At 37.1% G+C, this 17,797-nt stretch overlaps 1 protein-coding gene across 1 annotated transcript; it reads left to right on the plus strand.

The window, feature by feature from the left end:
* The first annotated feature begins 2,642 nt into the window (after positions 1-2,642).
* Positions 2,643-17,529, plus strand: LOC131432140 (serine palmitoyltransferase 2). The gene is made up of 7 exons (XM_058598248.1): positions 2,643-2,881; positions 3,110-3,310; positions 3,378-3,532; positions 3,600-3,745; positions 16,018-16,562; positions 16,625-16,887; positions 16,957-17,529. The coding sequence occupies exons 1-7, from the start codon at positions 2,771-2,773 to the stop codon at positions 17,171-17,173; spliced, it is 1,638 nt and encodes a 545-aa protein (XP_058454231.1). The 5' UTR covers positions 2,643-2,770; the 3' UTR covers positions 17,174-17,529.
* Positions 17,530-17,797: the final 268 nt, after the last annotated feature.

Raw genomic sequence — 17,797 nt, forward strand, 5'->3', positions numbered from 1 at the left:
ATTGACTGGTGTGACAGAAACGGTATGAGTATAAACATTAAAAAATGCACTGCAATTACTTTCTCACGATCGCAATCTCCGATCGTATTTGAATACTCTATGATGGCTGTTCCAGTTCAACGCGTTTCTGCTGTCAAAGATTTGGGCATCGTCCTTGATCGTAAGCTTCGTTTCACCGAACAATTATCACTAGTTACGGCAAAGGCTTACGCAGTTTTGGGACTTATCAAACGCAACACCAGAGACTTTGATAATGTGTATTGCCTAAAGACAGTTTACGTCGCTTTAGTACGCAGTATTTTGGAATACGGAGTAATAATCTGGGCACCCTACCACAACGTCCACATCGATCGAATCGAACGAGTTCAAAAATGTTTCATTCGATTTGCACTACGACGACTTCCATGGCAAAACCGTCTTCAATTACCTAACTACGAAAATCGCTGCGCTTTTATTAATCTTCCTACACTACAAAACAGACGAATTTTCCTTCAGCGACTGTTTGTCTTCGACTTGCTTTCAAATAACATCGACTGCCCAGCGCTTTTGGAGAGATTGCATTTTAATATTCCTGGAAGATCATTGCGGAGAACAGACTTTCTTCGACGATCAGTCCATCGCACACAGTACGGTCAAAACAATCCTATGGATGTTTGTTGTCATCGCTTCAATAGTGTTTATCATTTATTTGATTTTACAATGAACAAAAACGCATTTAAAATTAAAATATTTATGTTAGGTTAATGATAGTAGTTGTATAGTAATAGTCTGTGCGATAATTTTATTTTAATCGAAGACAAATTTAAATAAATCAATGATATTGATACATCATGTAATTTTCATTGGAATTTCCAATAGTGCAAATATATTAGAATCTCTTATAATGTGAAAATGAGAATTTAGCTCAGTGTAGTGCAGAACCTAAAATTCATGTCCAGAATGCAGGAGTAAGTCGAGAGTTCAATATTAGGGCTCAGGTTCATAATTCATTTTCAGAATTCAGCTTTCCATTCGGGATTTCTGATGTAACACTCAAAAGAGCTACAAGTGTTTACTAAAATTGAAAATGTTGCTTGAAATAACCTAACAGGAAAATGGAATAATGTGTGTTCGTCTTTGTGGTGTTTGTTAAAAAATTGGAGGGGGCGATTATTTTTGAGTTTGCCTCGGGCGCCAAAAATGTTCACTACGGCTCTGTTTAGTGCCCTCACCACCCCCTTTCTCCGCTCGAAGAATCTGAATATGAGTACCTCGCTTCTAAAATTCAGAAATTTATCCGATATAAAAAATATGAAAGATCAGAATATTAGAGCATGTTTCGCGCCAGAAGTGGCGACATTTTGTGGAGAATTTACGACAAGGCGAAAAATCGTAATCGTATCGTGGGCGATAAGAACGATGAATATTCGAATATTGTACAATGATTTTGCTAAAACAGCTTTTCCAAAATATTGTTCCCGCTCTAAAAAAAGAAATCCGCGAGTTCCCAAAAAATAATGATCTTATTGACTAACCCGTTTTCAATGATGCATTTTTCATTAGCACTTTCGTCTTTTATTAGTATTGCTCCTGGGATGGACAGAAATAAATTTCATCATAATAAGTTTAGACGTTCGTACAAATTAACGGGACATTGCATTCAACTGACATCCAAATTGCTTTTGTTCAAATACAAATCAAATGAAGGTTGTGTCCTGCAATGACAGAAAATTTAACATTGTATTACAAATAAGTTGAATTTCAAAAATCAATCTGAAAAAATCTCTGCTACCTTTTAAAGTACACTCCTAGTTGCGAATTTTAATCATGTCTCAATCAAACACGGAAAATCTGATTTTGTGTTTTCAAGTGAAAATTTATCGTTCGTTGTTTTCGGTTCCAATACCAAAAATGTTTGAGTTGCAGAAGATGGTTTCACTTGCGAAATTAGCTGTAAATTGTGTATCAAATCAATTTAAATTTTCTCTGGCCTCCTCATATTAAAAGGAAACTATATCGATAGTCCCACGACAAAAAGGGACTAACTGCAAATGAGAGCCTTTCTTTGTTCACTTTCTCTTTTGATTATTACTGCAATTTTTCGACAGTTTGCAATATAATTCGAAAGATTGTGGTTTTACCTTGATATTTTTGCGAAAATTAAGTCGCTAAATATGAAATCAGTGCGGTAAATCGTGAAAGAAAAAGTAAACAAAGAGAAATAAACAGTTAGGTCCTTTTGTCGTGGAACTGTCGATATGATCAACAAAGCCAGCGACGGTTAAACGATTCAAAGAGGATTCGAAATCACACAATAAACAGCTTCATGCAAGGGCCACTAAAGTTGATACTATGACGTACAATTCAATGGTATGCCGTCCATGTAAATGTTTGTGAATCTAAAATCCTACCTTGCTAGAAAAAACTTTTACTCTTCTCTGTATTGGTAAAAGTGGCGCACTACACCAAATTCAATCTGTATGTGAAAGTTACTAGTGGTGTTCGTGTATGCCAGTGTAAAGGCGTACCGTCGGCACATGTCACACAACTGTCAGAGACAGTACCGTGTGGTGTGACGGTCGAATGGTATGCGTAACGACCGGTACGCGTCGCCACCGTCGCCTCGGTTGGCGGGTGTCGCTTTTTTTGACTTTTCATTAACATATATCGATTTTTTAGATCAGTGGTGCGCGAGTGGTGTGGCAGTGAAAAGTGGTGCAGTGATATTCGAAAGTTTGCTTTCCTGCGGGCAAAACCGAAACACGGGACAAGCACTGTGCTCCTCAAGAGTATGTCAAAATCGACGGAAAACGGCCACACCTTGCAGAATGGGACTGCCAATGGGCACAGTGCCGTGCGGTACCGGTTTCCAGACCATCAGCAGACAAACGGAAAGATCCCGGTGAGTAGCGAATTTTGCAACAATTCGGCAGGTGAATCATGAGCTGATAACTGTATCACCTCATACCACTGATATGTGTTTTAGGCAATGAAGCCGTGGAATGTGTCTCCAGTATTTTAGTTAACACAAACACACCCCTTCACGTAATTAATATCTTCTTCCATGTTCGTTAACTAAATGGCTTCTCTCTTTTCGTGTCTTTTTCACTGATTCGTCGCGCGTGCATAGAATGGTTTTAGCAAACATCAGCACTTCGAAGGGACTGCAAAAAATGATTGGGTCAAAGAATCCAAGTCAAAATCATCGTACGAGCAGGTGCCACTCCATACTGCCTGTTTCACCTACCTGGGATTTTATCTGCTCATGATACTCGGTTACATAAATCAGTTCTTCTTCACTCCAAAAGTGGCAACTGAGAAGCATCGTGATGTGAGTATCGATTGGCCAACAATGCGACCAATGAGACCCTTGTTGTTTTCGCCGTTCTGTTTCACAGGGCTACGTTCCGCTGTACGACGCTTTTGAGAAGTTCTATCTGAGGTACGTGTACAGGCGAGTGAAGGATTGCTGGAACAGGCCAATATGCAGTGTACCTGGCGCGGAGGTCACTTTAAAGGATAGAATAACCAAAGATTATGGGTGGTCTTTTGAGTGAGTGTTTATTGAGACGCTTTTGTTTTTTTTGTGACATTCGAGTAACAATCATACATCATTTTAGGTTCACTGGGACCGAAACGAGATGTTTGAATCTTGGTTCGTACAACTATCTTGGCTTCGCTCAAAACGAAGGCCCATGCGCAGACGAGGCTGAAGCATCCATCAAAGCCTATGGACTGGCGGCATGCAGTTCACGACGGGAAATCGGTAATGTATCTCTTTTCCATCGGACAGTGTTTTGATAATGCGCACGCCACGCAAATGAGCAAAGCAGGCGTGATGCTCAACAAAAAAAATACTGCTAGGTGTGATTAATTTATGAGTAATAGCAGAGTGGCCTACTGTGATCGTAGTAACGAACAGGTTTTCATGGATGTCAATCCGTAAAACAAAAATGTAACCTTGAGATTGAGCGACTAATTACTCGACTGCACTGATAACCGTCCATCGCGTGGGTACTATACTTAATTGACATCTTGAATATGACGTATCCGTTATCAGCTACATTTGCTGATTCAGCGAAGCTTGCATAATCGGTTTATTTACTTACAAGTTGTTCCGCATTTTTTTGAATTGTTGGTTGTTTCGAAACGATTTGAAGTCGATTTGTTCGATCGAAAAAAAATAAATAAAACCAATGCAAGCATTTTACCAGTGTGGAATTTATTGAAATAAATTCTAATGCACCGTTTCAACGATTTAATGAAATCTGAGATTGTTGTTTCTTGTTAAGGGGAGCTGCCGGTTGACTGCTGTTTCATTCGTTTATCGTAACACTTCGGTGTAGGTGGGATGTTATGAATGGCATAGAAAAACTTTCCAATCATGCGCGAACTGTTTCTAAAGTGTCTTACTTAAGAGGCGGGTAGGATCTAACACTTTTGAAAATTCATTTATAATTTTCTTTTTATTTTTTGAAATTAAAACATTTCAAGAATATTCTGTGAAATTTTCAAGCCTATCGGAACAAAACTCAGCAAGTTATGGGCCTTTATCTTTGCTTATCTCATACTGCAAAGAAGTGAGAGCTTGGCACATTCAAAACATTCTTCAATGATTCATTATAACAATTTATAAAATAAAAAAAAAGATTTTTCGAAAGTGTTACGGGCTCCCTTGAGTAATGAATTATTTCCATTGATTTTATGGACAAAAAACTTTAAACGCGTTTTTCTCGAAGGCAGATTTTGAAAGTCCGTGTCAATCGTCATTCAAAAACTACTGCAACCAATTTTTTTCAAACGTTGCACACACTTTCTACGTATCAAAATCCAGACTCCAACATTTTTCTTTTCGTTGTTTGTAACTTTGGGGAGGTTTTACAGCTACAAAATGGCGGATTTTTTTTGTGAAAAATGGTAGTTTTCACTTTGAACAACCACCAAAAATCGAAAAAAAATGAAAAAAATCAAACAGAAACGTTGGGGTCTAGAAAACCTTCTACTCTAACTATGCTGCGTTCATTTGTTCACTTCTGATTAGTTTGCGCTGAGATACAGTGGACACCGCAAATTATGATTTTTAAGAAACGTTCTCAAAAATACCTCTTCACAGACTTATTTCTCAATATTTTTCCACGAAAAAATTACAAAATGTTGTTCGAATGATGCTTTTTATCATACAAAACATTTGAATTTATTTTGTTGAACGAAAGTTCTGAAAAAAATTAGCAAAAATGGGGATTTCTTTCATAATTTAGACCCTACCCTCCCTTAACAAAGCTCATTTGTTTCGATGAAAAAGGGCGGGTGGGTAATGTCAAATGCATAACTGGAACATTTCCGAAAATCAATAATCGTTCGTATTCGCTTCTAGAATTGTAACGGTGTATTTACTTAAATATGGCTTTTTGAGGACAGACATTTTCTCTACAAGACTCGCTGAACAAATGATACACATTTGTGCAATACAAAAAAAAACAATGATACAGTTGTTTAATTTGTAGTAGATTTACGTTCTCAGCGGAAAAACTTTTCGTTTAGTTCCTAGGGAATATTCGAGTAATTTTTGCTACCATTTATTCATCTGCAACAGAACCTTGAATTCTGGACATTCAGGAACTGGAACTAAATTTAATACTAAAGTTCGGAACCTGGGATTGGCTCCGAATTTAGTTACAAAATTCAGGGCCGCCGAGAGAAGGGAGGGGGAGTGGAATGCTCGGATTCCCCCCCTGAATTCTGATAGTGAATTTTGAAATCAAATTCTGAAACTGAATTCAGGAAGTGAATTCAGATCTAGAATTCATATCTTCAACATTTTTCCAGAACTTTGAAGTTGAATTGCTGAATCAGAATTCTGGATACAAATTTCGAACTCAAATTGAAGCTGATGCCAGGTAATTGAGGGAACGTGCCACGTGAGCCAATTACACTAAGGTCTTTTTCATGCGGTCTTTTTTATGAGTTTTTTTTTGAGACTTTTTTATGCGAAGTTTCGGAGTTATGCGGTTTTTTTATGCGGTACGTAAACTCGCATAAAAAAGACTTCAGTGTAGTTCTGATTCCTGATTGCTGTTCCAAAAATCGAGTTCTGAAATCTAGAATTTTGAAACTGAATTTTAAAACGAAATTCTAAACCTTAAATTAAGTTCAGAATCCAGGTTTTGATTTCAGTCCCAAAATTCAGTTATAGAATTCAGTTCTCGAATCTAATTCAAATGAGGCTTTTTACCTCGCAGACGGTCTGTTTTGTCGTGAATACGACTTACTTTACTATGGGGCGCCTTTTCAAAATTAGCCATATGGAAGAATGGGCAGAACTTAATCGTGAATATCTCGACTTGCATTGATGGCAGCAACATGATTCTTTCACCATTCCATCAAAAATATGAACAGGAATTTAGGATAATATTTTGAACAGTGTGAGATAACCAAGAATTAGGTTTTCTGATAATTTTAAAACAACGCGTAAAACTACTTTTGCTTGAGTTTTTTGCGCAAGGACGACGATTTTGAGGTAGTCAGGCACATATCTTTAACTGAACGTTATAAAAGGGGAACCGTGGTCGAAAATCGATCATTTCTTCTTGTGCGTTGGATGGAAGCAGATGTCGGGGCGAGAAGACGCATTCAAACAGCAGCATCGGAGAGCGCAGGTTAAAAAACCGCAAGCGCTCAGGTCGTAGTTCTCATTTGCTTTCCGCTCGTCCAGGCGAGAAGACGCATTAAACCAGTTTCGCATCATTTGGCACTGCGAGCTTGTACGCAAAGCTAGTTTCAACTCAAGCAAGAGCGATTGCATCATACAACAGAGCTGCTGGTCGTTTGCAAAGGAGAGAAAGAAAACGAAAAACTAAAAGTGGATAACATTATATAAAATCAGCCGTTCTAATGGCTCTAAATGTGATCTAAAGAACTATTAAGATTACTTCTTTGCAAATTGAGGTTAAAAATCATCAGTTTAGTGAAAATCCAAAATAATTTGATCTGCTTCGTGCACTTTTCGCTGTGCGAAAATCGTTCGAGAAAAATGTTCCGAACTGCGCTAAATATCGAAAGTTTCGCAATTCACACAATCGATCAACTATCAATTCGAATTCGAAAGTGTAAAGGAATTGTGTCAGTTTTATTCGTCTTCACGACATCCAGTTATGTCTCTGACATTACACACCCGTACTTTTTCACTGCTGGTGATTAAAGGCAACTGAGACTACCTCGTAACCATCGTCCGAGTGCGAAGAAGGCAAGCAAGCGTGATGAATTTTTGAAGGGTAAATTTGGAAAGGCACACGATAGTAAAGTAAGTCGCATTCGTGACAAAAATCAGTTTTTCTTGTCTAACCTGCATTCTCTAATAAGTAAGAAAAGACTTCTTTCTACAAGTGTCTTAAATCATGGTAAAACTTATTGAAAGCATACGAAAACTATCTTATATTATGTAAAAAAGTCTGGAGAATCGAATGGAAAAACCCACACTGGCTGCACGAAACGTTCTGGTGACTATTTTACCCCATTTCTCCATTTCATGATATCTTATTGTAAATCGTCCTTAAATCTCGGTAAAATGATCACGAGAACGTTTCGTGCGGCCAGTGTGGGTTCTTCCATTTGATTCTCCAGACTTTTTTTTACATAAGAAAAGCTAGATTTAGCCAACTTGAAAGAAGTTTTACCAAGATTTAAGGACAATTTACAGTAAGGATCTCATGAAATGGAGAAATTGGGGTAAAATAGCCACCAAAACGTTTCGTACGGCCAGTGTGGGTTCTTCTAATCGCAAAATCAGCAAAATAAAACAATTTATCGTTAAATTTTCAGTTTTCATTGCAAATTTTTCATAGCAAGACCAGATTTACTCTCTATTAATTAAAGTTCACAGAAGTGTTCGCTCACCATCACGCGCCAGTGATCACTTGGATGTATTTAGGCGAGAGCACGTGAGAGCGATTCGTGCGAAGAGAATGTTATTCTCTCACACCAGCTTCTTTCAACACAGGCACGCACTCAAAGTCTGTCTGTCTGGACACTGAGAAGAAGTGCGCTTTCCTCTTTGTGTGGAGCGGAGCAAATGTATCCGCAGTGTTTAATTGAAACCTACGCCCTGGTGTATCACTCTAGTGAAATGCCATTTCTGCTGTGCAATGCTTGGGAGCAACGTGAAACACGATTTTTATGCTGTTACATACAATTGTTTCTAAGTACCAAAAAGACTGTGTAAAGCAAGGGTTCCCAAACTATATTGGGTCATGCCTTTACTAAAATTAACTTAGGCCTCAGACCCCCATCAACAAATCCCTTTGAAAATTCAATTTCTTGCTTTTTTAATATTGATGTAAAATACTAACCAATTTCTACGGATGATCAAATAAACACAACTTTTTTGCATGAATATTTCAAATAACAACCTATATCACGCAATAGGGGGTCGATTTCTAGACCTCGTCGATCCCCATAGTAAGTTTACGTTTACGTCGACCCCCGCAAAAAGGTTATTGACACCAAGGGGTCTATATCGACTACTTTGGGAACCCCTGGTGTAAAGCATCCTTCCTTATGACATTTTGCGTCCGACCAATTTTAGCACGGTTCGTTTTTGGCAACATAATCGTTCGAATATGAAATATGTAAACCAGATGATGGCAGAATTTTCGAGTAGAAAATAATTCCATAATTATATTGTTTTAAACTACTTAAGCAATAAATGCTAGAAGAACATAACACCCATATACCATTCGAATCAGTTCGTCGAGATTAGAAATGCGTGTGTGATAAATAATTTCACTCAATTTTTTTCGGAGATGACTCAACCGTTTTCTACAAACTCAGATTCCTATGAAAAGTCGTACCTTATGATAATAAAAAACCGGAATTTTATTAAAAACGTGCTTAATCCACCTAGCAGTGAGATGATACCTTTTTTTTTATCAATCCGCATGTGTTTTTTTACATGAATATTCATCGGTGTTTTTTGGTTCTCATCACATTATTTTAATGATCGTCGTTTTAGCCGGCAATTTGAGATTTCAATCGTAAATCGGATCGAAATTTATTCTAAGCTTGTGACAATCGATTGAACATTCCATGAGATGTTGAAGTTAGTTCCACTTTAGAGTTTTTCGCCATTATTCACGCACGGAACGACCGAAATTAGCTCTGCGCCTAATTCGTATTACTGTTTTTGAATTAGTTGATTTTAATAACAAAATTTCCAAAATAACTATAAAATTAGCTAAAATTGAGGATTTACTTTGCTGAAAAAACTCTTATTTTTAGAGAATGTGTTTAGTTGGTGAATATCCTGGACACAAACCAGCAATATTTCAATCCAACACGAAATTCTCATTGACAACTAATTTTGTTATTAAAATCAGAAAATTTGTTTCTATTTATCTATCACCATCATTACTGAAGGACAGCACAAAGAAAACAAAACTGAAATGGGTATTATTAACAAGTTTATTAGTCAAAAACTCATGAGAAGTGTCAAAGCAAAACAATCCATTAAAAAACTAAAAAGAACAGTCTTATTGAAACTGCTTGAAAATTGTTTTGATGTTTTTCGCATGTGTTCGATATATCTTTATTTAAATTTCTAAACCGATATGTAAAAATGTCGTAAACTGTTAGTGGAAATCGTATTTATTCAGAATTTGTGCGCACTTGAAGCGATTGTGCGTAATAATGTTTTTACGCGGAACAGTGAAGTGAATTTCGAATGTTTCACTCTAATTGTGATGAAGTTTTTTTGTATCTTCAAACCTTCCGAGCTGCGCCGTCCGGTGTACTACTTGTATTCGGTTTTTGTTTTCCGAGTGCTCAAAGTTTTCAGTGAGAATGAAGAAAACAGTGACTTAGAAGAAAAAAATTCAAAAAGATGTTTATGTTTCGTTCATGTCTTTTTCTCCAATACAACATCGTATTTATACCTGCCAATATAGAAAAGACAACCGCGTCTGAATTTTTTTCGGCAGTAGTGTGCCATCTAGTGGCTAGTAGTCATTACGGTGTTACCGTTTCGGTGACAGGGCGCCATATAGCTGCAGATTGCAGAAGCCAATTCAACCATTCATATTGGTTGAAAACAACATTTTATTTCTTTAATTCAACTAAAAAATTAGTTGAATGGAAATGAAATGTGCCTTAGCTAAGAAATGACAGCACGTTTAATTAGTGAATTCAACTAAAAAAATAGTCAATTCAACAAATACTTTATTATTATTAAGGAAATGAGAATAAAAAATCTAAATTAGCAAAAATAAGATTTTTTTAGTTGTCTCAAAAAATAACTAACTAAAATCAGCAAATCAACTAAATTTTTCGCGAAAATGCTGATTTCGGTCGTTCCGTGCGGTACTTCCAGAGCCGGTATTCAGCAACCAGCATAACCCGCAAAGATTCGTATGAACATAAATAAATATGACGAATAAATTGCAATAGTGAGGATCGATTCAATACTGTAACCGCAATTCGAAAATCGGTGTAGCCGAAGTCAATTAAATTAACCTGAGGAGCTGAAATGTTTACATTTAATTCAAAGTGTTTGAAAATCAGTGTAGACATCTTTGAGAAATCGTAGTGCGAATAAAATTGTTGGGATCGGAAAGTTGGATCTGACTAAAAACAAGATGTGTTATAGGATCTTGAGACCTTTCATTTGAATCTTAGATGGTTTATCTACGAGAAAAATGAGTTACACAGTTTTAATTTCGTTTCACATATCATCCTGTAGTTCCGAAACCAGGGGTGGGAACCAAACATAATTCAGGAACCTTGTTTGGGAATATACAACTTTTCATATGAATCTGAGTTTGTACACGGAACGACCGAAATTAGCTCTGCGCCTAATTCGTATTACTGTTTATGAATTAGTTGATTTTAACAACAAAATTTCCAAAATAACTATAAAATTAGTTAAAATTTAGAATTTACTGTGCTGAAAAAAACTCTTATTTTTAGAGAAAGTGTTTAGTTGGCGAATATTTTGGACACAAACCAGCAATATTTCAATCCAACACGAAATTCTCATTGACAACTAATTTCGTTATCAAAATCAGAAACTTTGATTCTATTTATCTATCACCGTCATTACTGAAGGACAGCAATGTCAAAGCAAAACAATCCATTAAAAAGCTAAAAGGGACAGTCTTGTTGAAACTGCTCGCAAATTGTTTAGATATTTTTCGCATGTGCTACGATATATCCCTATATAATTTTCTAAATCGATATGAAAAATTGACGTAAACTGTTAGTGGAAAGTGTATTTATTCAGAATTTGTGCGCAGTTAAAGCGATTGTGGGTAATAATGTTTTTACGCGAAACAGTGAAGTGAGTTTCGAATGTTGCACTCTAATTGTACACGTCAAATGATGTTTTTTTGTATCTTCTCATTCCGGGCTACGCCGTCCGGTGTACTACTTGTATTCGGTTTTTGTTTTCCGAGTGCTCAAAGTTTTCAATGAGAGAGTCGATTTCGCGAAGTCGAATGAAGAAAACAGCGATTTAGAAGTAAAATTTTCAAAAAGAAGTTTACGTTTCGCTTATGTCTTTTTCTCCAATACAACATCGTATTTATACCTGCAAATATAGAAAAGATAACCGCGACTGAAATTTTTTTCGGTAGTAGTGTGCCATCTAGTGGCTAGTAGTCATTAACGTGTTAACGAGCGCCATATAGCTGCTAATTGCAGAAACCAATTCAACCATTTATGTTGGTTGAAAACAACGTTTTATTTCTCTAATTCAACTAAAAAATTAGTTGAATGGATATGAAGCGTGCCTTAGCTAAGAAATGACAGCACGTTTAATTGGTGAATTCAACTAAAAAAATAGCCATTTCAACAAATATTTTATTATTATTAAGAAAATTAGAATTAAAAAATCTAAATTAGCAAAAGTAAGATTTTTTTAGTTGTCTCAAAAAATAACTAACTAAAATCAGAAAATCAACTAATTTTTTCGCCAAAATGCTAATTTCGGTCTTTCCGTGTAGAAAACGGTTAAGTCATCTCCGAGAAAATTGAGTGAAATTATTTGTCACACACGCATTTGCTGATCTCGGCGAACTGATTCGAATGGTATATGGGTGCTAAGTTCTTCCAGCATTTATTGCTTTAAGTAGTTTAAATAAATATAATTATGGAATTACTTTCAACTTGAAAATGCTGCCATCATCTGGTTTACATATGTCATATTCGTACGATTATGTTGCCAAAAACAAACCGTGCTAAAATCGGTTCGAAGCAAAATGTCATGAAAATAAATGCTGTACACAGTCTTTTTGGTACTTAGAAACAATTGTATGTTACAGTATAAAAAATCGTGTTTTCCGTTGCTCCCAAGCATTGCTTTTTCATACAGCGCTCAAAACTCCTACTACTGGAATAAGCCTTGCACAAAAATATCGATATCTCCGTTAAAAATGGACGGATTTTAACAATCTACGGCTTGTTGGATAGCTATTACCGTGCAAAATCTAAGTCTGAAAATATATTCTGTTTTCAATTTTGACATAAAACTTCGTATAACTCAAAAAGTAAACATCCGATCTCAAAACCATTCAATAGCGTTCTGGGTGACGAAGAGACCTTTCATTTGCGGCTAGTTTTATCAAAATCGGTCCAGCCATCTCTGAGATCTCGACCTCTTTGTTGACAACACACACACACACACACACACACACACACACACACACACACACACACACACACACACACACACACACACACACACACACACACACACACACACACACACACACACACACACACACACACACACACACACACACACACACAGACATTTGCTCAGTTCGTCGAGCTGAATCGATTGGTATAGGACAATCGATTGGTATAGGACATTTTTCTAAAGTTTGAGCGAATTCTATACCTATTTTTTATATATATAAAAAAAAGGTAAAAACGCAAAATTTCAATTTTTAAAAAAATTTTTTGATTATCGCCTTCAAAGTACTTTCCTCCTACGGCAATACATGCATGCCAACGCTTGATCCAATTTTCCATTCAAGTTTTATAGGCCGCCGAAGGTATGGCCTTTAGTTCACGCAGCGAATTCTCTTTTATGGTCTCTATGGTCTCAAAACGCGTTCCCTGCAAAGGCAATTTGAGTCTGGGGAAGAGGAAAAACTCACACGGGGCCATATCTGGAGAGTACGGTGCTTGGTTTATGATATTGGTTGAGTTTTTGGCCAAAAACTGTTACACAACCAACGTTGTGTGAGCCGGCGCATTATCGTGGTGTAAAATCCATGAGTTTCCTTCCATAAGTCTGGGCTTTTTTGCGAATGGCCTCACGCAAACGACGCATAACGGCCAAATAATATTCCTTATTAACCGTTTGAACGTCCGGAAGGAATTCATAGTGCACCACACCACGAATATTGAAAAAAAAAAACAGTCAGCATAACCACCTTTGAAGCGTTTATACCACTCGTATGCCTGTGTTTTTCCTAGACACGATTCACCAAAGGTCTTTTCTAACATTTTCAACGTTTCGGAACACTTAAATCCATTTGCAACACAAAATTTGATGCACGCACGTTGTTATAAATTTTCATCCATTATAAAAATCGCCACACGAAAATTTTTCAACTTCTTTGTATAGCCACCAAACAAAAACTAATCGTACGATATGCGTCAAAATTTGACAGAATGTGTATAAAAGTGTTGCCTATGTTGAGAGAATAAAAGTTTACCGATTGGACAAGCGCGGGAATTTTAAGATGAAAATTCCGGTTCTTTTTTTATCATAAGGTATGCTTCCAAACAAGGTTCCTGAATTATGTTTGGTTCCGACCTCTGGTTCCAGAACTACAGGATGATATGTGAAGCGAATTTTAAATTGTGTAACTCATTTTTCTCGTAGATGGCTGAATCGATCTAAGATTTAAATGAAAGTTCTTAAGATCCTATCAAACATCTTGCTCTTCAGTCAGATCCAACTTTCGGTTTCAGAGATACAGGGTGTTTAGTATAAAAATGTTTATTTCACATAAATTAATCAGGTTTATCGGGTTGGCAGATTTGGATAGTCGATAACCAAATTAACTTATTTCAGAGTTTTCGATTCGGAAGGTACCCAAAAATTTAATTCGCACTACAATTTCTCAAGGATGTCTACACTGATTTTCAAACATTTTGAAACAAATGTAAATTATACAGATCCTCAGGTAAATTTATCTGACTTCGGCTACACCGATTTTCGAATTCCGGTTCCAGTATCGAATCGTTTCTCAAAGCTCAATCGTTTTATCAAAAAAAGCCAAATCGACAAAGACAAAAAGCATTAATTTTATCCAATTCTGACTTCCGATTCTGGAATTATAGGGTGATGAATTTTTAAAATTCAAACCGACATAGAAGATGACACTCCCGAAAAGCTTTAAAGTTGGAATCAAAACTATTGCAATTTATTCGCCAAGTCAATTCATGGCCATACGAATCGGTTTGGGTTATGCTGGTTCCTGAATACCGGGTCTGGAAGTACCTTAAATAACCGTATACTCTAAAGTGGAACTTACTTTGACATATCATGGAATGTTGAAACGATTATCACACGTTTAGGTTCAAATTCGATTCGATTTGCACTTTCTACATTACAGGGTGATAAGTGATTAAGATCTTAATCTGCCGTTTAAAACGACGACCATTAAAATAATGTCATGAGAACAAAAACACCGAAGAATATTCATGCAAAAAACACACAATGCGGATCGATAAAAAAAGGTATCATCTCACTGCTAGGTGGATTAAACACGTTTTTATTATGAACTTACTTCGTAAAAAGAGGTTTTTGCTACTCTTCACATCCGTTCCGAAAATAGCAATATGATTGAGTGTTTCCACATTCATTACACAAAACTTCTTTTACGAACCAAAATCTAAATACCATAAACTTCTTTTACGAACCAGTTGGATTTACGAACCCCCTGGTTAGTTCGTAATTGGAGGTTTCGATGTGTTCGGTTATTAGATAACCTCACAATACTAATGGCCGACGATAGAATCTAATAAATGTTTTAATGAGACTACTATATAAATGGCAAGATAAAGGCTTTATTACACCACTAAGTCCGTTTTGTTACTCCAGGTATAACGTAACATTTATACCAGCAGCAAAAACATAATAATCATCTGGCATAATCTACTTTTGATTTTCTCTCAGATCTCAGATGATTGGAACAGACGCCAGTGCTGTAGTTGCAGTTAGTCACAGTTAGTCAGTGACTAACCAACTCTTGAAACTGCAACCGAAAAAAATTATTTTTGGAAATTTTGATAATGACTGATTCAAGTAACCTGAAGGGTGCAAAATAAATAATAATACAATTGAAAAAGGTGCTCATATAATTGCTCCCAGGGCGCAGGATGAAAGTAGTCTGGATTATAGTGAAATATCCTTCTGAGGGAGCAAATCATTATTTATTTTCAATCTAAATCAATAACACTCTTTTTTTACAACATATACTAGACATTAACATAATCTTACCGAACGGTGGCCGATAAAAATTCTTCGACTTTTGATTACTCTGCTCCGTATTGAAAATTTTATGATTTTCAGTATAAGACCGAGTTTCGACAACTATTTCCTGTGCGCATCAAAATGGTATGAACGTTGCTTAACATATTGTTGACAACAACGCCACCAAAACAAAATACGTTGGTTCAGGAACCAGCTTCCATAGCAGGCGGGTGGCTCACACTTGCTAACACAAGAAGCATGCGAATTGTAGTTTAATTTTTCTCGATGATGCTGAACATCAATCCGCTGATTTCATCAGAAGGTACTCATCGCTTTGGTAGCTTCGGCAAATTTCAAGAACTATTCGCTATCACAATTTTGTCAAAACTGTTTGTTTGAAGACACTAAAACTGTTACCACGTTACCATATGAAAACGTCACTATTTACAACATTAAAAAAAACAAGAATTTTCTCGCCTACTGCGCTCTCCGTTTTTACACTATAGAATAAAGCTGAGAGTTTGAAATTGCGCGTAGTTGACGTTACGGTTCACTTCCAGGCACCAACCCGCTGCACGCAGAACTGGAACAGCTGACGGCCAAGTTTCTGGGTGTTGAAGATGCCATCGTGTTCGGAATGGGATTCGCCACCAACTCGCTCAACATTCCAACCCTGATCACGCCCGGTTGTCTGGTGGTTAGCGATGAGAAAAATCACGCCTCGATCATCCTGGGCCTGCGGTTGTCTGGGGCCGCTATCAAAGTGTTCAACCACAACAGTATGCTGGATCTGGAGAGGGTCCTGTCGGATGCGATTGTCCATGGGCAGCCGAAAACCGGCAAACCATGGAAGAAAATTCTGATCATCGTCGAGGGAGTATTCAGTATGGAGGGATCGATCGTTAAACTGCAAGAAATCGTGACACTGAAGAAAAAGTACAAAGCCTACATCTACCTGGATGAGGCACATAGTATTGGGGCCACGGGTCCAACTGGACGTGGTGTTCTCGATTTCTACGGTGTCGATCCGAACGATGTTGATATTTTAATGGGAACTTTCACCAAAAGTTTTGGATCTGCGGGTGGCTACATCGCAGGAAATAAGGTAACGAAGGGCTATGATCCGAAATATTCTTTTGAAGGTTCTGATTTTTTTTTTACTTTTAGAAACTAATTAATTTCCTAAGGGTAAACAGTCACGCTCACTGTTATGCCAGCTCGATGTCACCACCGGTGACGCAGCAGATTATTACTTCAATGAAAATAATCATGGGCTTAGACGGCACCAACGAGGGTATGAATCGCATCGATCAGCTTGCGAGGAATACCAGATATTTCAGAAAGCGCCTTGCTCAAATCGGAGTCATCACTTACGGTCATGAAGACTCTCCCGTAGTACCGATGTTGGTGTATCTTTTCTCCAAAATTGGGTAAGTTCCTAGAAGCCTTTTCACATGTTTGAGAAATATCCAAAAGGTATATTATCTATCGATCCGCAGGGCCGTAGTCCGGACACTTACTGCACGGAATATTGCCGTCGTCGGAGTTGGATTCCCTGCCACGCCAATAATGGAGGGTCGCATCCGGTTCTGTCTGTCGGCATCGCACACCAAAGAACAGCTGGACTATGCGTTGTCCGTCATCGATGAGATCAGTGGAACCCTCGGACTCAAATATTCGCGCAAACCGCGGGATTTTAGACCGATAGAATACTAGTTCGCTTAGATTTTTAGAATGCATTGATATGAGAGGGGTAACTGAAAACAATACCACGCATCCCTACACTTATTAAATAGGATAGAGAGCAAAAGTATGCCTTATTAAGAATAGTTGCAATCGAACAAAATGCACACCAGCACTGGCACAGAAACACGCAAACATTTTGCTGTCGCATTTATTCGATAGGATGCTTTTTCTTTGTGTATTATTATTTATGAAGTTTTTTTTTTTGTATTGCCGTACGATTTTGTTGTAAAGTTGTTTCTTCGTTACAATCGAAACCATTTATTGTAAGACGCAGTACAGTTGAAACCAGAAAATATTATTGGAATGCTTTCCGCTTCATTGGAGAATGTGATTGGTAATTAGTTTGGTCCGAAAACTTCCTGAATAGACATTATTCTGATTTTTGAAAAATTAATAAGAGGTCCAAAATGTTGGGATGGCAATCATTGCTCAGTTTACCGCTACTGTTGTGCTACGGCACTGATATATACAAATGTCATTCCTTTCATTAATTCTGTAAACTAAACGCTCCACTGAAACGAAGACCATAGTAATCGTTGATATTTTGGAGAGTTACCAAGAGTATATCAATGAATTTTTGCAGACAACATAACA

This window comes from Malaya genurostris, chromosome 2 (genome assembly GCF_030247185.1).
Source record: "Malaya genurostris strain Urasoe2022 chromosome 2, Malgen_1.1, whole genome shotgun sequence".
NCBI lineage: Eukaryota > Metazoa > Arthropoda > Insecta > Diptera > Culicidae > Malaya > Malaya genurostris.